General features: G+C 40.0%; 4 protein-coding genes across 5 annotated transcripts; 2 read left to right on the forward strand and 2 right to left on the reverse strand.

Moving 5' to 3' along the window:
- The first annotated feature begins 1,760 nt into the window (after window positions 1–1,760).
- bbof1 (basal body orientation factor 1) lies at window positions 1,761–9,063 on the forward strand. The gene is made up of 9 exons (XM_023951945.1): window positions 1,761–3,597; window positions 3,672–3,737; window positions 6,017–6,097; window positions 6,171–6,251; window positions 6,368–6,447; window positions 6,922–7,066; window positions 7,533–8,023; window positions 8,128–8,232; window positions 8,960–9,063. Exons 1-9 carry the CDS (start codon window positions 3,304–3,306, stop codon window positions 9,036–9,038), a joined length of 1,422 nt encoding a protein of 473 aa, XP_023807713.1. The 5' UTR covers window positions 1,761–3,303; the 3' UTR covers window positions 9,039–9,063.
- A 17-nt stretch (window positions 9,064–9,080) lies between these two features.
- Window positions 9,081–16,151, reverse strand: aldh6a1 (aldehyde dehydrogenase 6 family member A1). The gene is made up of 12 exons (XM_004082313.4): window positions 16,007–16,151; window positions 15,520–15,561; window positions 15,361–15,435; window positions 14,727–14,888; window positions 14,528–14,606; window positions 13,248–13,550; window positions 12,245–12,366; window positions 11,738–11,927; window positions 11,079–11,260; window positions 10,815–10,994; window positions 9,870–9,968; window positions 9,081–9,769 (listed from the first exon to the last, which is right to left on the reverse strand). Exons 1-12 carry the CDS (start codon window positions 16,043–16,045, stop codon window positions 9,665–9,667), a joined length of 1,578 nt encoding a protein of 525 aa, XP_004082361.1. The 5' UTR covers window positions 16,046–16,151; the 3' UTR covers window positions 9,081–9,664.
- A 190-nt stretch (window positions 16,152–16,341) lies between these two features.
- gstz1 (glutathione S-transferase zeta 1) lies at window positions 16,342–18,435 on the forward strand. Of its 2 annotated transcripts, none has more exons than XM_004082315.3 (9): window positions 16,342–16,555; window positions 16,912–16,963; window positions 17,045–17,112; window positions 17,360–17,440; window positions 17,531–17,656; window positions 17,732–17,807; window positions 17,901–17,953; window positions 18,019–18,068; window positions 18,181–18,435. In XM_004082315.3, the coding sequence occupies exons 1-9, from the start codon at window positions 16,526–16,528 to the stop codon at window positions 18,305–18,307; spliced, it is 663 nt and encodes a 220-aa protein (XP_004082363.1). In that variant the 5' UTR covers window positions 16,342–16,525; the 3' UTR covers window positions 18,308–18,435. The 2 variants fall into 2 exon arrangements, with proteins under 2 accessions (XP_004082363.1, XP_004082362.1); XM_004082314.4 differs by lacking the exon at window positions 16,342–16,555 and adding an exon at window positions 16,672–16,806.
- LOC101165609 lies at window positions 18,359–21,520 on the reverse strand. Its single transcript, XM_004082574.4, has 13 exons — window positions 21,335–21,520; window positions 21,081–21,251; window positions 20,880–20,985; window positions 20,687–20,803; window positions 20,496–20,600; window positions 20,243–20,420; window positions 20,049–20,177; window positions 19,761–19,948; window positions 19,471–19,667; window positions 19,299–19,390; window positions 19,176–19,230; window positions 18,904–19,001; window positions 18,359–18,813 (listed from the first exon to the last, which is right to left on the reverse strand). Exons 1-13 carry the CDS (start codon window positions 21,394–21,396, stop codon window positions 18,584–18,586), a joined length of 1,728 nt encoding a protein of 575 aa, XP_004082622.1. The 5' UTR covers window positions 21,397–21,520; the 3' UTR covers window positions 18,359–18,583.
- Between the last annotated feature and the right edge of the window lie 1,457 nt (window positions 21,521–22,977).

Below are 22,977 nucleotides of genomic sequence, written 5' to 3' on the forward strand. Positions count from 1 at the left end.
TGCACAATTGTTCATCTCTAGGATGGACTGGCGTAAAGATGAATGTATTTAAGAGAAACTTAATTGGCTGAAAGAATGTGACAGTTCAAGTCCGTAGGTCTGTTTGTGGTGGCTTTTCAAGCACTTGGATTCAGCACTTAGGGAACAATCAGATTTTTCAGCAATCATATCTTCAGTTTAACCCGAGTCTAACTTTCTTTATGCAGAATGTCAATCGTTGTTTTTCAAACAACTTTAACTTTGCGCACATTTATACTTCATCTATTTAATTTGGGATTTATATTGACTATGTAGTTGGGGTTTAACAATTAATTCAATTCACATCAGAGTTTGTGGTTGACATTACGATTCCCAGTGATTATTGGTTCATTTTGATCGCTCCAATTCACTGAGCAAAAATGAATCCAGGACATATTTATCCATAAATTAAACCAGTGTGACACAGAGATAAATACCTGGGTACTGAAGAGTGCAGGTGAAGCTTTCCAGATTCCTTGTCTTTCTTGCTAGATAATCAACTGTAAATTAATTATGTGTACAAACAAACAAGTAAACAAGAATTAATGGCAAATCCATTGACATTTTAGTTTCCAAAAGTTCAGCCCACTTTTGTTTTTCCACATCAAATCATAGAAACGGAACATTATTAGAACATTTTACCACACTGTATGGTCACATGTCTTTGGAAAATTCTGTGTTTCCACACATTGGACTGTAATGATGGATTGATCATTTTTTGCTGCCATCACATGTGTGTTGTCCACTGTGATGACACAGGTTCATTTTTATGTTATAGTGAAATAAACCTACCGTACCTCAATCCAAATGGTATTTTCTAATATTGACTTTCTTAATTTATTTAATTTTGAAACAATTTTATAATAGTATAGGTAAATTCGATTAACTACTTACCATAGACAGATCAATCTTTTTGAATTGCACTGAAAAACAAACTTAACGTTTCAACATAAAAACATGAGTTAAAGGGCTGCCTTAGAATTTTAAGTGAAGATAACAAACATGATTTGATGTGTTAACATTACCTCTTGTTATATTAAATTAAAATGTCTTGTTTAACCAAAGTACTGGTGTTTTATTCTGATTTATATTCGAAAGTCATGTAAACTTATTTTGCTTTTGTTATTTATAACTTAAATCATTTTTATCAACTCATTTAAAAACTTAAATCGTGTTGAGCAAGGAGTTTCAATCAAATTAAGTTGCAAATATTATTCAAAAGAATTAAAAAATACCCCTAAATTACATAAATACAATAGTTGAACACCAAGATTCCTACATCCATTCATCAATTTTCTTAATCTGCTGCATCCCTTTTAGGGCTGACTGAGCCTAACCTGGCCACTGTGGGGAGAAGGCAGGGTGCACTCTGGACTTGGACTTGTTGCAGGGCCAGACAATCACACACAAACCTATAGGGGCAATTTAGAGTAATCAACTTATGAAGCATGTTTGGGAGTGTGGGAGGAAACACAGGTGAACATTCAAACTCCACACAGAGGGGTCATAGGTGAGGTGAGAGCACTAATCAATGCGCTACCATGCAGTCCATGGAGTCTGAACTTCATGAAGGCTTCATGAGGTTTCTTCTTCTTCTTCTTCTGAGCAAAAAGCGAACATTTTCCCGCTTAGCGCGCAATCTAACAGTTGCAAATTGGAAGGGCCAAAAGAAGATTGTACTTATAATGTTAAATCAACTAAACGTAAAATCGTTTAGTTCGTTTAGTTGAGACGTATTTGACTTAAATTTTAATTTACATGAACAACATCACCAAGAGCTTGTTCAGTTGAATTACAATAATACACTAAAAGAACAAAAAATGTCTAAATGCAATTTACAGTGTTGCAAAATGAATAGATTTATTAATTAATTGGATTAATCAGTACACCCCTATTGTTTAGGATAAATTCATTAAACTAAAACATATAAGAACTGTAGTCTCAATTAAATTAATATTTAGGTTTTCACTTTTTTAATGAAGTACTTAACTAAACCAATTGTTTGCAATATTTCAAATAAATAAAAAAAAGCTTTTCTTGCCAAAACTCTTGACAGTATTTAAAATCTCTAAATCACTATGGATTCCCACCTTACTTACAAAGAACATCTCTGAAAAATCACACAAAAGCTCAGAATCTGTGCATAATTGTCCTTTGTTGTGTAGGACTGGCACATGGGAAACCAGGGCTAGATTCCCAGGGGGGGGTGATGAGCTTCCTCCAGTGGGTCGTTGGGCAAGACCCTTTGCGTTTGTGCCTAACTATGTAGCCACACACACAGTCCCCAGCCCGGATAACATGCAGAGTTGTGTCAAGAAGGGTACCCAGCATGAAAACTCTGCCAAACCAAATAATGCATTTTTGTCCCAATACAGTATGAGTTAAGTCGACATTTTTCTGGTTTTCAGCAGCAAATGGATTGGGGATTATTAGTTAAACTTAATGACTTATGTGATCCACACCAGCTAAACACATCACTGACATGAACTCACTTCAGAAACACTGGTGTTTAATTGTATTTTATAACCTAAATATAACTTTTGAGAGGCTCAGCATTTTTCCATCATAATCCAATTTAATATCAATTCCTAATGGACTTTTTCCATTATTAGCCTTAAAAACTGTTACTGATAAGGTTTTTCCTCATGGTGCTGCACGTTTATCCAGGATTAAGATCTATGGTCATGTGATGGATAGCTTTCACAGCAACAATTGAGAGGTATCTGAGGCCTCTCTTCCAAATGCCGGTTTTTTAAAAGTCAGGGGCTGCGCTACAGGGAGTAAGACCACCAGTGCCCAAAAATAACATTAAATTATCATTAAATTAAAATATCATGCTATCATTTGCCACCCTTCCAAAGTCTTCTACCCCCCTTCCGCCCCCTTCTAAAATGTTCTAGCCACAACACTGCTTAATGTGCCTGAACATTTTATTTATTTATTTTATAAATAAACTAATTAAATAAATACTGTTCTGTTGTGAAGAATAAATCATATTAAGACAGAAAAATCAAATGTAACAATTTAAAACAGAACAAGTAAATGCAGAAAAAGAAAAATAGTCAATTTAATATTAATAGAATAAGGGCTCCATGTATTTGTTAATTGGCCAAAGCGTCTCCATGGTTGCAGCCCAACAAACACTGACAGCTACAGTGTCCTACATTCACAGCGTCAGTGGGCCCCTTGCAGAACTGCAGCAGTGATGCCGACAAAAACCTCCAAAACAAAACGCGTCAAAGGCGGGTGAGTGTGAATTCTAGGCCTGATGTGTTCTGTTAATTCATGGTAAATAAACCAGAGGCCGCTCTTTGTCACAGCAAAGTAAAAGGAAAGAAAGACGGCAAACACGAGTCCAAAGGAGACAAAGAGTCGGACGTGGAGACGGCCAGAGCCAATGCCGCTCTTTGGGAGTTAAGATTAAAGGCCACCAACCAGGACCTCACAGAGTACCGGGAGGCCAGCCACAACCTGGCACGCGCCAACGAGGGGCTCATTAATCAATTACTCCGCGCGGAGAGAGACTCTGTCGACGTCAGCGGTCACTGGGAGAGAGAGATGGCTGCAAAACAAGAGAAGGTAGAGAAGTCATTTTTATTATTAGACCAATAAGTTAAATTTAATCAATTAGAACACACCAGATCTTTTAACAGATTAGAATGCTGGAGGAAAACCTGCAAAGACATCAGGCGCTTTCACTTGAAGAGAAAAACAACATGGTGAGTTGGAATTTAATTACATTTTATTAACTCTTTCAATGACTAAACAAGAAGACCAATCACACAGTAGTTTAGGCAACTTGTAAAAGTATTATTTGTCTTAAATATCTGTAATTTGCGGTTACTGGGTGTATATGATTTTTTGCATCTTGAAACAGTTTGTTTTCTATTTTGTCCTTTTAATTCTTAATCAGACACTGCTCTAATTTGCCTCACTAGGTGTCATCTCCTTTTATGTCAAAGCATCTAAATTGGGGGTGTCCGAACGTTTTACAAACAGGGCCAGATTTGGCAAGATCAAAACTGAAGGCCTACCATTCCACCCAACTATTTTGATAACATTAAATGCATTATTTATTGCAATTGAAGCCTTTGTATTTCTTCGCAAAGAAAACAATGAATCTAAATGCGTTTTTACCAAAATCACTGTCACTGTCAATTTTTTGCACTGTTTTTTATCAGTTGTCGTGGTTTGCATGTGTTGTCTGGTAATCCCTCTTGAAACAGCCACAGCTTCTTGGCATATAAGGCAGACACAGTTGTCTCATATTACAGCTAGAAAAAAAAGTCAATTTCCCCTTGTCCTGGAAGCAATGGCCAACAACCTTTTAATTTTATTCACAGTTGACATTTTAGAAAAGAGCTTAAAAGTGTTACAGAAGGGTCGAACGACCGTTGCCACAGGTTTACGACACCTTAAAACGCAATTTGGCCAACCACCATCAAGAAATTGTACACCTAACTTTTTGGGGCCGCATATTATTGATTTTATGAAAGGAGACTGCAGATCGGTGGAAATTTGAACTTGGGCCGCGTTTGATCATGTGCCAGACTTGGGACATGCCTGATCTAAAGTTTTGTTCACACATCGCTTGATTGTTATTTTATAGGCCCTTGCTTAGTTCATGCCACTTTCTCTCTGTTTCATATATGGCCATGTGTGATTGATTTTAATATTTTTTCAAACTTTTATAGCCCTGGATCTTTTGTCCAGCCCCTCATCATGGGATAAGATTGCTTCATAAAAGCTCAGCAAGTTTCTGGTTGTCCTCATAGTCATCTGATCACTTTTCTTTAAAAAAAAAAACAAAAAAAAAAAACGATGTTGTCCCATCTTTACAGTGACTTAACTGTGTAATTTATTGAGCACATTTTAAATGTATAGCATCTCAAAAATGTGCTGCGCTGTCTCTTAACAGCTGTCTTGTGTGTAATTATCTTGACATTCATTATGCAAAACAAAGCAATCATAAAATGAAGAAAAAAAAAAACAAAGCCCAGCATTCCTAGTTACATAGTGTGAAGTTATTTTAATCCACGTCGGAGACCACAAAAAAATAGCACAATTTAAATGTGCTTGGTTAGGAGGAAAAAAATTCTGTCACACTTCTTCATTTGATGTGTTAACCATTCTTCACCTGTCACATAGGGTTTGAGCAGAGAATGCCATTTTTTTTAGGTTACATAACATACACCAAAGGACCTTTTTTTTGACTCATACCCTCACTGACCTCTCCTTCCCATGGTTAAGCGAAAGCCATGAAATTTTCATGACAAAAGGGCCAGAAAAACCCTTTTCTTCTTTTGCTAGCAGCTGTTTTCCATCGTCCACTCTTTCCTTCACCATAGCCCACACTTCTGATGATGAAAAATGAGGCCCGTCTGGACCAACTTGTAACAACCTTTTTTGGGACATATACAAATTTACCATATATGTCGGAAAAACCTTACACTTGACTTTAAAGGTGTGACTTTTGTTCTCTACAGGCTCATTGTGAAGGAAAACTTGCTTTGATTTTTATTACAGAACATAGTGAAATAAGAGACATTTAACCAGGCAGTCAGTTTTTGACTTTGAACTCAGGAATATTTTTGGAAAACTTCAATTTGATTGATCCCATGATGTAAAAATTAGAAGATGCAAGGCCAGCTTGTGTAAGTACTGCTTTACTCATGAACATTTCCAGGGTTATCTGAAGAAGAACGATTAGGCCTGCCGCTGTAATCAGATGGTTGATAACCTCTCATTTTGTCATCATGTCCGTGTTTGCGGGTGCATGTTTTTCTAGTCTTTCATGACTTTGGTCACTTTGTCGCATTTCTGCAGAGACTGGCTTCTCCACAGTAGCATCTTGAGGCATTTACCATGACTGATGTGTGCTCAAGTTGGCTTGCAGCAGTGCTTATCCCATTTTCTTTCTTCTTCCTTCTGCCATTGAAGAAAACCTTTGCTTCCACTTTACTCCGTTTGTACATTACTTTTTTTTTTTTCTGCAAAGACTAGAGACTTAAACATCATTCAAGAGAAGGTAAAGCAACTGAAGGAAAGGGAAGCTCGACTGGAACAAGAACTCAGAAATGTGAGTGGTCAAGATGATAAAATCTCTGCAGGACAAATTGGAAAATGAAACCATTATTCCAATTTTTTTGTAGGTGAAAGAAACCATGTCTGTTGCTGACAAGAAGCACAAAGAAAACCTCATTGAAATGGAGGAAAAATGCCTGAAAGAAAAGGTATTTGAGTCTTAAAAGTGTCCTTTTTTGCCAAATATGTACTTGTGTTTAAATTGTCTATAATAAATAAAATTAGTGATTTGAAAACAAAGGAAGATGTATGTTTTTCTTTGCAGGAGTGTGTGGTAAGGGAGACTATGGAACGATGCGATTTACAGGAAGTCCTGTTAAAGCAGGACCACCGCGAAGCCATTGAGTAAGTGACTTTCCGCCACTGTGCTAATTTTATTCCTTAAACTGCTCAGTCATGCAAAAAAATAATAATGTACTCACATGGAGTATTTTACATTTATAAATACACACAACCATAGCCGGTGTTAATTTCGTGACCATACTGGTTTGTCATGTTCCTGACAGTATACATAACTTGAGCCAATGCTCACATCCTCAGGCAGCCCTGAAATGACTACAGGAAGGACAGATGGTCGACTCCAGCAGAGTACATTTAAGACCTATGATATATACTCCGCCTTTGCTATGCTATTTTCGCAGCTCATGAAACATCAATATTGATTCTGGTGTGAGCTTTCAGGGCTGGTTGGTAATTAGTTTAAACATGTCAACTCTGTTTAAGTATTCCACTTTATTGTACCGTATCTGTCCAGTCAAAATAAATCCACGTGTTCTGCATCAAGGCTCATGGAAAACAATTGCTTTCTTAATTATTCAGGCAGCTGGAAGGTGTCTTGCAAACTGCATTGGAGAAGCGCGATCAGTTGAATGAAACACTGAAAAACACCACGAAAGAAGCGGAGGGCTTGAAGAAACTGACCCATTCACTGGTTGAAGAAAACACCATCCTGGCACAGAACAAGGTAAGTTGAAACCAAAGGACAGCAAACAACAGGGAAGCTATTCTGCACGCCGTCCAAAGACAGTGTGTTCCACCTTCCCAAACAAACTTTTTAACTATGAAATCCCTTCACATCTCTGCAGAATTTGTTTTCCTGTGTTTTGTTTACTTATGCTAACCCCAGTGTGTTTTACTCGTGGTCGCATTCGCCCACCCCTGACCCCCTGACTGCTCTCCAGCCTCTCAGTGGTCAGTGGTTGTGGTGAGTTTCTGTTGCTATCTGGGATCGAAGTCAGCGTTAGCCTTGTCATTTTCTGGCGCTGATTTCTTAGGCAAACAGATTTAGGTTTCATTGATCTTACCCCTCCAATACGTATGTAGCACAGACATCTAGTGCACAGACATAACTGATTTCTACTGTCCAATAAGATTTGATTATCTAAACAAATGTTGGGCTCATCTCTTTGACTACTTTGCCTCTCGCCCAGGAAATGCTTGGGATGACCATTAAGAAGAACCTGGCTGACATTGAACACAAAAACCAGAAACTTTCTGAGTTCACAGCAAAGATTGCTTCCCTGGAAGAGGCCTTGGACCTCAAGTCTAAAGAGCTTCAGCAACAGGAGGAGAAGGAGCAGAAGAACCTAGTTATCATCCAGTCAAAAGAGGTGGAGATGGATAAACTGCAGAGGGTTCTGGCCATGCGAGTGAGGGAGATGCAGGGCCTAAAGCAGCTGGCGAGCACTGTTGTGAAGAAGCGCAAAGAGATGGAAGAGTTCTTCTATGAGGCACTGGATCATGTTAGGCACGAAATCGCTGCCAGCAGGTTTAGGTACAAAAAGGAGAGCAAACAGGCTTACAGCTGGAGGTTCAGAGAAGCCACAGCAGGAAAGATAGAGTTCCCACCCATCTGCACCTTCCATAAAAGTCCCAACAGTACCAACCATGTATATGCAGACATGGAGGCATCTGGAAAATGGTAAACCCACATCCTATTCAACCAGAAATGGTCATATGTGTCATCTGAACTAAACCGAGACTTTAATTTTGTGCAATTAAAGATTTGATTCCTCTTCTTTGTAGCTCTCATCTTCTGGAAAATGAAGTCAAAGTCTCAGATCTTACTTGGGAGCAAAAGGAACAAGTGCTCAGACTCCTCTTTGCTAAAATGAACGAACAGACAGAAAGGTAATAAAACATCCCACTAACTTGCTCAGATTTGACTTAGATCACTGATGTCATCCCAGATAATGCTCTAAAGTTTCATTCGTAGTCATCAAAAATTACCTCAAACTCCATCAGCTAACAGAAGAAGAAAGCAGAGTGACACCACCTCATCGGTTCAGGCTGAATCCCATCTGACTCCTCCCTCTTTTTAATGTTTTAAACAGGCCTTCTCTCAGCAGAAGAGGATATCATAAAACATAAGTTAGACTTCAACCAATTTTCTTTTCCATACAGCTGCTTAAAAAGAATGAAGAAAGAGTCTGGGCACAATAGTAAAAATAGGCTCAGCCACAAAGTCGTGTGCTTGGAAACAAACATCTGGTCACGTCGATTTTCTTTCAGCCCATTGGTTCCTTTTCACGTGCAGAAGCACTTTATTTTGTTTCTTTGAACACTTGTGGTCGGAGAGCAGCTGGTAACATGATTTTCAAAAAAACGAGTGTGCAGGGGATCTGGATGTAAGGGGTAAGACTTGCAAGTGGATAAGTACGTTCATGTTAGCAGTGGTCTGGCATCAAGTTGTGCAGAATAACAGGGAGCGTTTGGCAATTGAAGAGTCAGTAAGCAGCATCGACCCAGATTAACCTCTAGGGCACCTCAGTCTTCAGCACATATGCATCACGATGTTATAAACCGTAATTTTTCCATCTTGTCTCCTGTTAATTGCAACTCTGTTATCCCCCGATAGGAAACTCGTTCAACGTTCGTCTCCTCGTCCCTCCTGCGAGATGCAAAACAGCTTAAATGGCACAGATGCTGCCGAGTAAGACTCAAAAGGAATGTTCAAGGACACAACTTTGCACTTCATCTTTGCAATTTAGAAGCCTGTGTAGATTTATTGGTCCCACATTGCATGTTTAGCAGAAAAAAGCAGTGGCTGTTAAAATGTCTGTGCTTACATGTGATTTATCAAGACAGTTGCATAATGATGACTGTCTCGAGAATTAGAGGAGCTCTGCCCGGCAACCATCACCCTTCCAGGCGCCTGAGACCATTCTTCTTTGAGTCTCACACACCCTTGCTGGATATGCACTTTTCTTATGCTGTGCAGCCTCTGTCATGTGAGGAATTGTTTACTTTTCCCTCCAGAGAAAGTTTGTCAGAAAATATAAGGTCTGTTTTGAAACCAATTTTAAGTGTTTCACCTTTCAAACATCATTAGTGTCAGTACTGTCTCTTAAATCTTTTCAAATCAGAAATACTCTGTCCACAAATGCAAAAGATGTAGACATTTCTGAACAATTGTTTTCTTGAAATATTGTATTTATGGGGATTCAAATTGATAAAATACAAGAATAAAAGTTGCAATTTACCGTTTGAATAAGTCCAGTGTTTCACAACATCTATATACATTTTCTAATGTTTGACATAGGTGTGTGGCAGATGGAAGTATTTAGCGTCCCATTGTAGGCATGGTCACTGCAGGACTTTTCAAGGTGGCATCTTCAGCTTTCCACTGAGAGGTGACAGTTTTAATCTGAGTGTAGAATTGGATGCCCTGATGAGATCATTTGAAGAAAAAAATAAAACATGTTGGTCAATGAATAACTTGCTGTATTGCTCCTCCACATAAGAAGATGTTTTGATGGCATGCTTACTTGTTTTCCATAGAAGTTGGTGTCTCCTCTGAAGGATCCTCTGGATCCAGTGAAGGAAAACATTGGCAGAGGCACAGGGATGGGTACATTTACTCCAACCTGTTGACAAGCATTTTTTTTTTTCCCCATCTTCATTTTTCCAAGAGTAAGCTTGGTTACAACAATTCAAACATAGTAAATTGCCGGGATGAGCGTGCCGTAGCTGATGAAAGGTGTGGAGCACACGTGCAATTTCAAAGCAACGAGCCTACATGCTCGCACTAAACAAAGTGCGACTTCTGGCTCACATTTGCCAGTTTGAGAGTTTCGGCGTGAGCTGATGAGAGGCAGGGAAAGCTAAATAAAACTGTTTTGAAGGCTTTAGAGGCATGGTTGGTTTAGAATGTTTGAAAGGGCGGGAATAAATTTGGGCACACTCGGGGCTTTTAGTGAAGCTACATGCAGTGAGGAAAAAAGAAAAAGAAAAGAAAAGTAGATGTTTGTTGCAGAGGTTTGGAGCAGAGTGCAGCACATGGCGTACAACACATTCCCCGACATGTGAACAGCAAACACAGGACATAACTGGGCTCCAAAGTCAAACAAATAGGGCAAAGGCTGGCCACATCGGTGTATCCTTCTAAACAGGGTCTTAGGAATCCCTTTTGAGTTTCAATAGGAGATTTTCCTTCACTGGAAAAATGTATCTTTGCCCCCCCTGTTTTCCTGTAAAATACACATATTTGCTATTGCTATTTGGAGCTCTAGTGGAAGGGGAAGTGGAGACGGTATTGCTCCAGGTGTGTATTTTAGGTTAGGAGCAAACAAGGTAATACGTGACATTGAAAAGGATTAAAAGAAAAGAAATGGGATGTGCTCGCTGCTGGAGGAGCAGACATGACAGAGGGATGTGAATGCCTCCCTTCTCCCAAAACAGAGGAACGCATTTGGAGGACGGCGGCCGCTCACCTGGCCCACGTCCACCTCATGGGTGTATTTGCGCGCCGTGGCGCCATTTGTGGTGAAGATGGCTGTGCCGTTGCCATAGGGGTTCTTGTTGACCAAACGGATGGCGTCATCCAGGGTGTCTGCCTCAAGAACAATAAGCACCGGTCCAAAGATCTCTTCAGTGTAGCACTTCATCTCAGGCTGTGAGAGCACAAACAGAAACTGCTGGCAAAATTCTTTAAATAGGTTTCGGTTGACGTTTGCTGAAGAGGGGAGCCCACGTACCGTGACGCCGCTGATAATTGTGGGTCCTACGAAATTGCCATTCTCGTAACCTTTAACCTTGACGTTCCGGCCATCGAGGACCAGCTTTGCTCCCTCATCTACACCACTCTGGATCAGGCTGCAGACTCTCTCCTTAGCCTGTGGAGAGATCAGAGGCCCCAAATCTGCACCCGGCTGGTCTCCTGGCAGGCCCCCAAGAACATTCAAAAATACAGTTACAAGAAACAATGCGTTAGAGGCAATGACATTTGGATTCTTTCCCACAAAAATAAAACAGCACAAGTGGCACCCTGAGGCCCTCCCACCAAAATGGCTGCATGCAGCTTTTCTGTGTATACTCAATATTCAACTCCACAGCGCTATAAATGAAGGGAATCGTTCTTTTTGACCTCACATCTTTTTTTTTCTTCTCAAAAGGGTTTGATGGTCTGAACCAACATTTAGGCTTGGACCACAGATTCAGCCGCAAATTTTCAGCTTGACTGACTCAACCAACCCTCACTCCCAGCTGACTCCAAAGTGAAATTACAACAGAGAGTAAAGCAAGAGGTGAGGTTATGCCGACATGGGTGGCCCCGACATGACTGAACCGAAGGTCCGTGTGAGAGAAGGTCTAGGGGGGAGTCAGAGATGAAAGACCGTACATTGGGGTGCCGCACCTGCATTTACTCGCAGAGCCTTTGTTCGCTCCACCAGCTCCGGCAACCAGTTCCGCGCCTCTCCCACCAAAACTGCTGTGGACAGAGCCATGCAGCGCTGACCAGCTGCCCCGAACGCCGCGCCGACGAGCTGGTTCAGAGTGTTCTCTTTGTTTGCATCAGGCATCACCACACCATGATTCTTGGCGCCCTGCAGTAAACAAGAAGTGGTCAGCGTTCTGTTCTGTGACCCTGGTTGTGCCTGCTTATTTAAGGCGATGAGTCTCTCTAACAGAGAATCACACAACTGAAAATGTTTTAGAAACTCATCAGAGAACTGAAAGACACAAACAAAAGTGATTAAATAAATGACACAGTTCACATTTTTTTTCTGACTCAAAGCTGCAAACAGATCATTAAACTTTTGAGATCTACAGCAGAAGCCGGGGAATAAAAACACAAACAGTAACCTGTTAACCAATGCTGCCATCTACTGGATGTTGGTGGCAATTTCCAGCAGGTACTTACCATGTTAGACTGAACTCTTTTCCCATTTCTAGAGCCTCTCTCATAAATATACTCGCCGGCTTGATTGGAGCCCACAAAGCTGATTGCCTTGATTGCTGGGTGGTCACAGATGAAGTTTACAGCTGAGGTAGAAAAAAATGTTTTAAGTTCATCCCACTTTATTGAAATGTTTATCGGTGAGCAGGAAATTTGATTAAAGACCCACTTCAATGCAAATCCTGTTTTTGGTGTTTTAACATGTTTCTGATGGTGGATGATATGTATAAAGAAAATTAAGCTTAAAATTGGGATACTGGGTATTTCTTGATTACAATTGTTGTGAATCAGGACCAGAAGAAGAAAGGCCGTTTGAAAAAGCTTGTAGTTTTGACATAAAAACAACAATCGTCAGGCCGTTTATGTTGCACCGGTTATGTTAGGTTGGGGTTCTGAAGGGCTGTAAGCTAGCGGGAGACAGAGTAAACAACATGATGGGAAACTGGGGTGGGCTTACTATGCATTAACAGCTCCGCTCACAACTTAGAGGCAAATTTCTAATGAATTCCTGCCACTCTGCATTAAAAATGTTGTGGAAAACGACACAGGCTTTTTTTGGCTATAAACAGCATAATCATAATTAAAAGACCACTGGGAACACCTAAAATAGATCAAAAGATGATCAGGATGGGATTTTAACTAATTAACTTATCCTAAGTTGGATACGTCATTGTATAAATGTATAACTGATGATTGTATTGTTTTGGGGTATTATTCTTATTTGATTGCTTGAAATAAACCATTTTAAATCAAAAAATCAAATCAAACTACTGGTACTCACATGCCAAATGCCAAGTAATGAAATATCAAACCATAGTTACATTTTCAAATTACAGTAATATAATCACAAGGAGATTTAAGACCATTTAAACAAAATAAAGGCTAAACTAAGCATATTGTGATGTCTTACCCCCAATGCTTTCTGACAGTTCCTGACAAATAAATGATTAAAATGGGTCGTACGTACCATCATGCTGCCCATGGATGATGTTCAGCGTCCCATCTGGAGCGCCAGCATCCTGCAGCAACTTCGCCAGGAGCATGGTGCAGGTGGGCACCCGCTCTGAAGGCTTCAGCAGGTATGTGTTGCCACACACCATGCCCATGGGGAACATCCACAGGGGGATCATAGCAGGGAAGTTAAAGGGGGCAATGCCGGCACATACGCCAAGAGGCAAGCGGTACGTGTAAGTGTCCATGTCTTTGGTGATGGACGGCAGGGTTTCACCGAGCATTAGTGAGGTGATGCTGCAGGCATGTTCCACAACCTCTGCAAAGAAATCAGTCCAATGTTTCTTGGGGGGTAAAGGCGACCCAAAATATGTTCTGACCCCATACATTAAGATTTTAAAAAAGTCATCAAGTTGGTTTTTGTGAGGCAATACTATGCACTAGGGCTGGGCATCATCAATAATTTCAAGGATTGATTCGACTCACCAGAGCCTGGATCAATACGATTCTCTCTTAAATGCTTTCTTTGATTTGATTTGATTCAAATTTGAATTTTCATGGTTGACACATTTAGACATATTCAAAATGCAATCATAATCTTTGCACCTTTGGGAGATATTAATATGAATCTGATGCAGTTCACATACAGTAAAATTGTAAAAAGGAAAAGCTCCAACAAAAATGTGCAGATCATTATGTTCTGCCGCTCCTGAAGGGTGTCTCAATCTGGCCACTAGGTGGAGCTCGTGCTATTGCATTACACTTTATTACAGAAGATTTGAGTTTTAGACCACACTGGTTACAGTACAAAATGTTTCCTTAAACCCTTGTGCTATCCTAGGCACTTTAACATTGGGAGTTGGGTCATCTAGACCCACTAGACAGTGCACTGAACCTTTTTCCTTCAATGATTTGTGATCTTCACTGGTGTCCATGGATTACATGAAATATTTCCACCTTTGTCATGGTAGGGAGAACACGTCAATGCATGGGTGGGGTCATCTAAGATAGCACAAGGGTTAAAAGAACTTGGAAAATTAATGCCTGTGAATATATAAAGCTCTTCATTTAGTCAGCAATATATGTTGAACAAGCGTTAACATTAGCCAGCCTATGAGAAATTCAATTCTAGGTTTTCATCAAGGTAGCGGACTTTGGCTTTCCTGCAGTTATGTGTTAGGTCACCGGAAAGGTAAATGCATAAAATGTATTTATTAAACTTGAATCGATTTAGATCGATTAATCAATTTTAATCAACCCAGCCCTACTTTGCATGTGTGTTTAATATAGACTTACGTAATCCTCTAAACACATCTCCCTCTGCATCTGCAAGGGTCTTGCCCTGCTCCACAGTGATGGCCTTGGCTAGTTCTTTCTGAAACAAAAGCAGAGCTCCTAAAAAAAAACCATTCAGCTCGAGGTATACTCTCAAATGAACACAAAAGCAAAATGTTATATCTTATAGCGCCTTAAAATCTCTGTGCATGCCACTTACAATATTGTCTTTGATAAGCTGCTGATAGCGCAGAAAGACCTGTTGCCGAGTCAAAGCAGAGGTCTCTGACCAAGAGTGGAAGGACCTGGAGCAGGACTCTGCAGCAGCTAACATCTCCTCGTGGGTGGCTTTGGGAACGCGGGCGATGACTTCATTGGTAGCCTACAGTCAGAAAGAGTCAATTCATGCACCTCAACAACGAACTAATCCCATTAGTTGTATCACCCGATTATTTTTTACCAAGTGTCATATTTCAAATTGAAGAAACTTGAGAACAATTGGTAAGTGACAATGATTGTATCAAAAAGTAAATGTTCACATTTATACATTAACAACAAAAAAGGGAGAAAATTATACTTTCATCATTTTATTTTGATAACTTTAACCTCTAATAGAACTAGCCAAGCCTTGAATTAATCACAAACTATTTATCTTACAGAAGGGGATCTATCCGTCCAAGTTAAAATCAAAAGGCATCGTAAAGATTTTTTTAATAACTGTAGTTGATTTTGTTCAAATATTAACATTACAAATGATCTAAATATGTGTTTTGGTTCACAGAGATGGGGAAATTATGGCATGATATGCTGCAAAAACTCCAAGGCTAAATGCGTTCAGACCACAAAATACTTACTGGATTGTGAATTTCAAGCCACTCGGAAGTTTTAGATTCAACAAACTTCCCATCGATGAAAAGTTTAACAGTTGGCTGGAAGGAAAAATCACAAAATTATGTGCGATTTTCATCTGACATCAAATATTCCATCTCTGCCTTTATGCAGATGTCGCTTACCACTGAGGAGGAGTAGCACATCTGACCAGCTCTAAGAGGAACCTGATAAAGAAACACATCAGGCAGCTTATCTAAATTATTAAATGTCACTTTTCAAATCTTCTAACAATAAATGTGCGTTTGTGCCAAGTTCTGGTATGTTGGAGTCAACCGGCTGTTTCCAGTTGCAGCTTGTAGGCCCACGGGTTTAATGAACAATCTCTAGGGGTAGTTAGTTAGTACAGGGGACAAAGTCAAACAGACTGGTAGAGAACTCCAGGACTGAATGCTGATCGGCATGTAGGTGGGCTGTAAGGTTGTGTCCCGGTGCAGGACACATCATCATTAAAAACCCTTTGAAGGTCAGATCACATTGCATTGTAGTCTGCTGCATACAGTGTCTCTAAAAATCAACCTGGAGGTCCATACAGCACGTGACAGTAGATTAACCAATGAAAGCTGAGTTGTCTGCACTTCTTTCTACTAAATTCAGCATTTAAAAATATACCTTGGTCCTTAGCGCTGATCTTAACGCTGCTGACGCCATAGTGAACAAACGATGTGTCACAGCCCGACTTCACTTGACCGGTAGAACAGGTGGGACGGGGGTCCAGACAGGAGAGAACTCAGGTTGGAGCCACACTTCAACGATTTACCTGTGGGCGGACTCCGAGAATAAGGAATAATTGCTATTCGCTACACCTTCGCACACCCATAAGGAGCGCGTCGTGATTGGCTGTCTGACTGGGAGTTCATCCAATAGCAGTGTAACAGTTTGTGATGTCCCGCCTTAATTGAGAAACTCTGCTAACCATTGGCTTAAAACAACAAACCCGGAAGTTATGTAATCTGACCGTTTTACAGCTAAAGCGATGCAAAAAGCTCCGTTAACTTCACATTCTCCAAAGATATGTCTTGTTCAGACTAACTATTTTTAAGTAAACTAAAAGAAGTTACATTTTCTTGTAACTTAACAGATTTAAAGTAAAAACTCGTACTCTTTAATCAAGTCCCTTTAACGCCAACAATGCACTTGTCAAGCGTTTGCCTTGCAAAGGTAAAGTTAGTGATGTATTTTTGAATAAATGTTTGGCTGTGAAAGCACAAGGCAGTTCTTTAACGGGAACCACATGAAGTCTGAATTCTGCCTAGTCATAGGGCAAAGGGTGGGTAGGAGGGTGTTTGGGAGCTTGTCTTATTGGCTGCTGGAATTGGAATTTGGGGGAGAAAAAACTGCTTTTTGGGGAGGTTTATTCCATCAAGCTGAGGAAATCTTCAGCTTATAAAGTTATGGAACCCTCAACCAAGGTGATTTAGGACTTTTTTTAGGGAAGGGAAAACGAATCACTTCTATTTTAACTCAGATTTTTTCATCTTGACTCGTTTTTAACCACTTTTGTTGTATTTTTATAGCCTGTGCTTTACAGCTACTTCAGAAGTTCATGCTCTTGGAGGGTTCGCATTGGTGAGTCATGGCAGAAACATTGTCTTTTGCTGTTCATCGCATTGATGTGAAAAACTATTATAACTAGTATTTTCTGTGCAGCATTTGCTCTCAAAGGCATTGAATATAACCTGGTTCCAGTGAATTTGATCAAAGATGGAGGCCAGCAGGTATCACAAAGCAGATGACACATGACAGCAGAGCTCACCGTTTGGTAAAATGCTGACTTCTCAAGGAAAGAAAACATTCCTGCAGATGTTTGAGCTGTATGAGGCTTTCTCTATTAGGAAAACAGTAGAGTTTCAGAGTAGAAGTCTATTTCTAAAAGAAAGAATTTTGTTTCAGATTTCTCTCTCTGTATAAATGTTTACATATAATTCTTGTTTAAAACTTACAAAAGTCTCCCATGTGCCCTAGCGCTCAGAGCAATACAGCAAATTAAACCCCATGCAGCAAGTGCCTGCAGTGGAAATTGATGGCATCACCCTCTGTCAGTCAGTAAGTCCAAATACACTGAGACCCCACCCCCCTTTTTTTTCTTTTTTTAGAATAACCAAGTGCTTCTTTCAAATCAAACTCTTCATATAGCTTGCGGTGATTCAGTACATTGATGAGACTAGGCCGGGACCTTGTCTTCTTCCTGTGGATCCAAAAGCACGTGCCAAAGTTCGGATGATCAGTGACCTCATTGCCTCAGGCATACAGCCTATCCAGGTGAGCCGGAAACTGAGTCTTGTACTTCTCTACACTGGATTACAAACTCTGTAATAAATGGTGTGAATGTTTCAGAATTTGTCCGTGCTCCAGAAAGTAGGAGAAGAGAAGGTTCCATGGGGTCAGCACTTCATTAATCGTGGTTTTCAGGGTATGTAGAATCAATCTTAATTTTTTTTTTTAAAGGTTTGACCGTGAAGCGTGTTGGTAGTAGGGTTCACGCGTGCTTTTTCTTTTACAACAGCTCTCGAGCCAATTCTGAAGGAAACTTCTGGGAAATACTGTGTAGGGGATGAGGTAAGGTCATCTTTATCCATAATAAAATGAAATGTACAGCAAAACATTTTTATATTGTCTTTTAGATTTCCATGGCAGACATCTGTCTGGTTCCACAAGTCTATAACGCAGAAAGGTTTGTAAAAGACACAAAATTTCAAAATAAAACTTTTTTTAGTCCATACCGACTTTTAGTGCAGGCATTTTCTTAATACTAAAGCTTGACCATTTCTTCTACATATCTGCAGGTTCAAAGTGGACATTGGGCAGTATCCAACCATCAGAAAGATAAATGAGACCTTACTTGAGCTTGAAGCCTTCAAAGTGAGCCACCCGTCTCATCAGCCAGATACACCTGCTAATCTTCAAGCATAAACGGAACTGAGAAATCCAGCATTTAATAAAAAGTAAACCTCAACAACATGATTTTGTCATATATATTAGTAGTTTGTCACAGTGTTTAATCATTCATAAATACATGTAAAGAAAATAAAATACATATGTAAAACAACCAGGTGTGAGATTTGTTATGCAAACTGCGAAGCCTCAAGGATTACAGCTTTCACGTCTGCCTAAAAACAGAAGGAATTCATTTAGGATTCAAATAAAACAATTTTCCATTTCACACAAATCAGCTTCCATCTGAAATGATCACTTGTCAACACTAATCTCCACAGTGCACTTGACTGTGTCGTCGTAGAAGGTACCAGAGCAGTCTGAGCCCCCGAACACCAGCACAGAACACAGCAGATTGAGGTTTCCGTGTTGCGTGTTCCCCTTAACACCAGTTAGGTTTCTGCTGCCCAAGTCGATCATGCTGTGTCCAGCTCGAGGCTTGGAGCAAAGCAGAGGCGATGCCACCGAACTCCACATGCAGGTGTCTAAAAAGAAAACAGTCATCCTTCACTGTCCAAGCTGGATCAGAAACATACTATGAAAAAGGGAATTATTGATGAAATATCACTACAAACCCATATTGAAGATATGAAGATCCTGGAGAGCTCCCACTGCACTACAGCCTCCGCTCACCAGAATCCTGTTGTCAGACACGGGGAGTGCCGCATGAAACCTGTTTGCATTCAAGAGTTTCAGATCAGAAGAAAAAATGTACGAAATTCCCACAAAAATGTGTGTGGATATCAAACCACTAATAAATTTTTTTTTCTATCCAAAAACCTAAAAATATAAGACCCAGATGGCAACATCAGTGACATTTATCAATGTTGATTAGTTTCGCACTCACCCTCGAGGCAACGGCGGCATGTTGGCACTCTTCACAGCTGTGTACTCCATGAATCCTTCACTCAGAGGAGAAAAGTCAAACAGACATTTTTCTGATCTTCAGCACACACACAAAAGTCCTTACCTAGATCCAAAACATGAAGATCATTGAGGTAGGCGGCCGATTTCTGTCCACCAAATATGACCAGCTTCTGAGAAAGAAGTGTGGCCGAGTGCCTGTTCAGCAAGCAAGGACGACATTTCAAAAACTACAAACATGCTAAGAAAAAAGGGGATTTTGTTGCAAAAAGGCTGACCCGAATCGAGCCAAAGGCTTGTCCCCGTCCACAATGGGCTGGTACCACAGTTCATACTCTGGGTTGAATATGTACAAAGCATTAGTGCAGCATTTATCCCCCAAGGAACGGCTTGGCTGAACTCCTCCAAAGACAAACAGCTCTTTCTTGTAAAACACAGCTGAATGGTACGCCAAATGTGGCACATTTCCCTTTGCCTTAAAAAAAGGGATACATTTGCAAACATATTTTCATTCATATACACAGTGATAACAGAAAATAGCTCAGAGCAACATGCGAGTCAAACCCACAGTGACATTTTTCCATTTCCAGGTCAAAGTGTTAAGGATGTGGAGCTCATTGTAGCGCTGGTTCTCCCTCAGGCCACCGTATACAAAGACAGCCTTTGAGTCCGGGTCATAGGTGGCAGTGTGTCCTCGAGCACATGTAGGCTCAGCTTCAGAGGCAGCGGAGCTCATTGGAAACCAGAAGTCACCGTCTGAATACAAGTCAAATAAAAGCATTTTATTTGCAAGGAGTATTTCTGCTTCATTTATTGAGCTTCCGTTTGCTCCCAGAAGCTGACAAACTCCTCTGACCCAGCTCGAGCTTCCACAGAGAGTCTGCGCAGTAGCTCTGATCCGCCGTTTCCCCCCCAACGAGAACGGCGGTGTCGGGGTCACTCAGACACATGGTGTGACTCCAGCGTTTTGACGGACGCGCTGAAACTGAGATCACAACTTTTCATCAGATCGTGTGTGAACGTAATGGCTGTTAAGTGGGTGCCACCGACCTTGTCTGCGTTGGCTTTTGATCTGCACACACATTTCCTCTTGGCTGTTCATCCGGGACAGTTTCCTTTTGACGGGGGTCGAGGCTCGGCCCGTGTCATCTCCGAGATCATTATTACCCTCACAGCTCCAGGTCAAACAGCCTCTCCTGCTAATGACTGTGCGTCTGGGTGTCTTTTCCTTTCACATCAGACTTCCTACAGTTACTCAATACGTCGTTCAAGCATTTATGCTATTTTACAGCTTCATACTCACTGTAGGCCAAACTGGGGGGTGAGCAGAGTCACTGCTGTCAGTTCTATTAACTTGGATTTCAGCAAAGCAAACACTGTCGCCCAGGTGTGAGGAGTTGGGAGAGGTCTGTAAAGATTTGGCTTACCTAAACATCTGTCAAATGTGAAATGAAAACTGCAAACAGATAGTAAAAGCCAATTCTTCTCCCTCACGGTTTCATTTTCCACACTTGGATGCAATGTGCCAGACAGATCTGTGGCATTGTGTTGCTCCGAGAGGAGACATTTCCTCTGAGCCTGGGGTGTACTGCTGGTGACCCTGCTGTTCTCCTGCACACAAATCACTAACATAAAAATAAAATGGTTTACTCTAATAATTAAGCAAGTATTTCATTCTAGAGCTTACCTCTCCATAGACTCTCAACACAATCTTGCCATACACTCCTCTCCTGCCTCTCTCAGCCCCAACTGTAACAATGTCCTCCCTCCATTCACCTTCCCAGGTGAGACACCTGTTTAGAAAGGTTTTTTTTTTTTTCTTCCAAAAAACTGATTAAAAAAAGACAGTTTTATAATTGTACTAGTTACATATTGATTTCTTACTTACTTCACTTGAGAAGACAACGTTCCTATTTCTTGGGCTTGGACTTTTTCACTCACCACGACCTCGACTGAGACAGAAGTCTCTCTGCTTGGCCACTCTCCAAGGCCGAAAACGACCAATTGCCCTGGCAGGGGCAGCGGGATGTAAGCCTGAAAGCACTTCCGGTTGGATTTACTGCAATAAATCAGCGAACAGACTAATTAGGAGGGTGTCGCTTTTAGGAGTTAAATGGCTGATTGTGGGCTTTCGGGACATACCAAATGAACTGACGGGGGGCATCTCGCAGAGAGCCAAGGACGTAAAAGTGCAGTTTACCCATGTTAAATATTTCAGATTCAACTCAATGGGATCTCTAAAACTGGTTATGTCCAGTTGTTAACCTCGAGTCCAGCTACACGCTGAAAAAGACACAGGTGTCAGTGAAGAGCAATTACCCAGAAACCAACCTGCTCGTACTGATTCAGTCGTTTTCTAAAACAAAAGTATCGGTACAATGTAAGTTGCAGAAATTAACAGAAATTTCTTTTATATCCTTGAAAACACCAGAATTTGGACATATAGTTTTGCTTACTTTGGTTCTTTTTTGGATCATTTAAATCTTTTAAAATTATATCAAATGTTGAATAATTTCCAAATAAAATATCACCTTTTAATATCGTCTTTTTATTTTAAGTATTTGTTAAAAACCTGTCTTGCATCTTGCTCCGCTGTTGACAATTTAAGCTTTATAAGTAAAATTAATTAACTTAAGGGCAAGTTAGATATTGATATGTTTAAATAATTCCTCATTACTAGAGTAGTTCTTGTGTGAATCCCTTTTTACTCTTAAAAAAGGGGAAAAAACTTTATTCAATTACTTTTACTTAAGTTATATTTTAAAGTGATGTTACTCTTGTGTGCATTTTTAGTAACTTCAAATTTGTAATCAAACAGTTATCTCAATCATTCATAGTTTCACAACAGGTTTACACATTTGATCATTTAAAACAAAGTATAAGAAATGATCAAAGGTTGCTTTTGGTGAGTCCCAAGTACTGGTCGAATCTCACAACTGAAAATGCAAATTTAATGTCAAGAGTCACTTGCATTTGTTGCATATTATGTCTGGGTTTCAACAAATCCAACAAAGCAACTGGAAAGTGGTAAAGCATCCAGCCATTTTGGCCTTGCATTTACATTTCAGCATAGTCCAACTTTCATGTCAAAGTCTCCACTTATGGTGTTTGGGGAAAGATTCGTGCACAGGGCCACAAATTCAAGAGACAAGACTGTTGTCCTGACAACAAAAACCTTCCCTAATTACAGGTTCCTTTATCTACTGAAAAATGTCTGACTGCATTTTCTGGGAATTTTTTATTAAATTATATCAAATCTGGAAAGCTGAAAAACACTAAATCTGAAAATTGCAGTCCTATTGAGGATCATCGGTGGCACATGCTGGAAAAGAATAAGATTTATGGAGGCCTTATGTCAAAATTTACAGGATTGAAAGATCTGTTAGTAACAGTTTGGTGCCAGATACCACAGCATAGTTTCAGAGGTTTTTTGAGCTCAACAAGTCTGATTTGTTTTAACTGTAAAAGGGCAACTTGTAAAATATTAAGCAAGTGGGCAAAATATGTTATATTATTTCTGAGAGATTATAAATATAAAAAACTTGTAGTTTTTTTTTTAAAAAACTTGTCATTAAAAAGGAAGCACAGATATTTTATTGACCAACATCCTTATAATTGTAGAGAAAAAACTGCAGAAAGACATTAGATCTAATCTTTTATTTTTGATTGGAAAGTACAAAACACTTGTTAAAAAAATGACAACAAATGCACCTAATTTCCACATATTTCCAGCTAAAGTAGACTCTAAATCCTTGTATTTGTTTAGTTTGTGTGTGAATATAAAC

This window comes from Oryzias latipes, chromosome 22 (genome assembly GCF_002234675.1).
Source record: "Oryzias latipes chromosome 22, ASM223467v1".
In the NCBI taxonomy this organism is placed as follows: Eukaryota; Metazoa; Chordata; class Actinopteri; order Beloniformes; family Adrianichthyidae; genus Oryzias; species Oryzias latipes.

Excerpts from the sequence above, each read along its gene's own strand:
- bbof1 (XM_023951945.1), top strand. The coding sequence starts at position 3,304 with ATGGTAAATAAACCAGAGGCCGCTCTTTGTCACAGCAAAGTAAAAGGA. Across the intron at positions 3,738-6,016 it reads TTGAAGAGAAAAACAACATG|ACTAGAGACTTAAACATCAT; the intron begins GTGAGTTGGAAT and ends TTTTCTGCAAAG. Across the intron at positions 6,448-6,921 it reads GACCACCGCGAAGCCATTGA|GCAGCTGGAAGGTGTCTTGC; the intron begins GTAAGTGACTTT and ends TTAATTATTCAG.
- aldh6a1 (XM_004082313.4), bottom strand. The coding sequence starts at position 16,045 with ATGGCGTCAGCAGCGTTAAGATCAGCGCTAAGGACCAAG. Across the intron at positions 14,889-15,360 it reads GGCTTGAAATTCACAATCCA|GCTACCAATGAAGTCATCGC; the intron begins GTAAGTATTTTG and ends TTCTGACTGTAG. Across the intron at positions 12,367-13,247 it reads CATCCATGGGCAGCATGATG|CTGTAAACTTCATCTGTGAC; the intron begins GTACGTACGACC and ends TTTCTACCTCAG.
- gstz1 (XM_004082315.3), top strand. The coding sequence starts at position 16,526 with ATGCACTTGTCAAGCGTTTGCCTTGCAAAG. Across the intron at positions 16,556-16,911 it reads CAAGCGTTTGCCTTGCAAAG|CCTGTGCTTTACAGCTACTT; the intron begins GTAAAGTTAGTG and ends GTATTTTTATAG. Across the intron at positions 17,657-17,731 it reads CAGGCATACAGCCTATCCAG|AATTTGTCCGTGCTCCAGAA; the intron begins GTGAGCCGGAAA and ends TGAATGTTTCAG.
- LOC101165609 (XM_004082574.4), bottom strand. The coding sequence starts at position 21,396 with ATGGGTAAACTGCACTTTTACGTCCTTGGCTCTCTGCGAGATGCCCCC. Across the intron at positions 21,252-21,334 it reads GCCCCCCGTCAGTTCATTTG|TAAATCCAACCGGAAGTGCT; the intron begins GTATGTCCCGAA and ends GATTTATTGCAG. Across the intron at positions 19,668-19,760 it reads GGAAATGGAAAAATGTCACT|GCAAAGGGAAATGTGCCACA; the intron begins GTGGGTTTGACT and ends CCTTTTTTTAAG.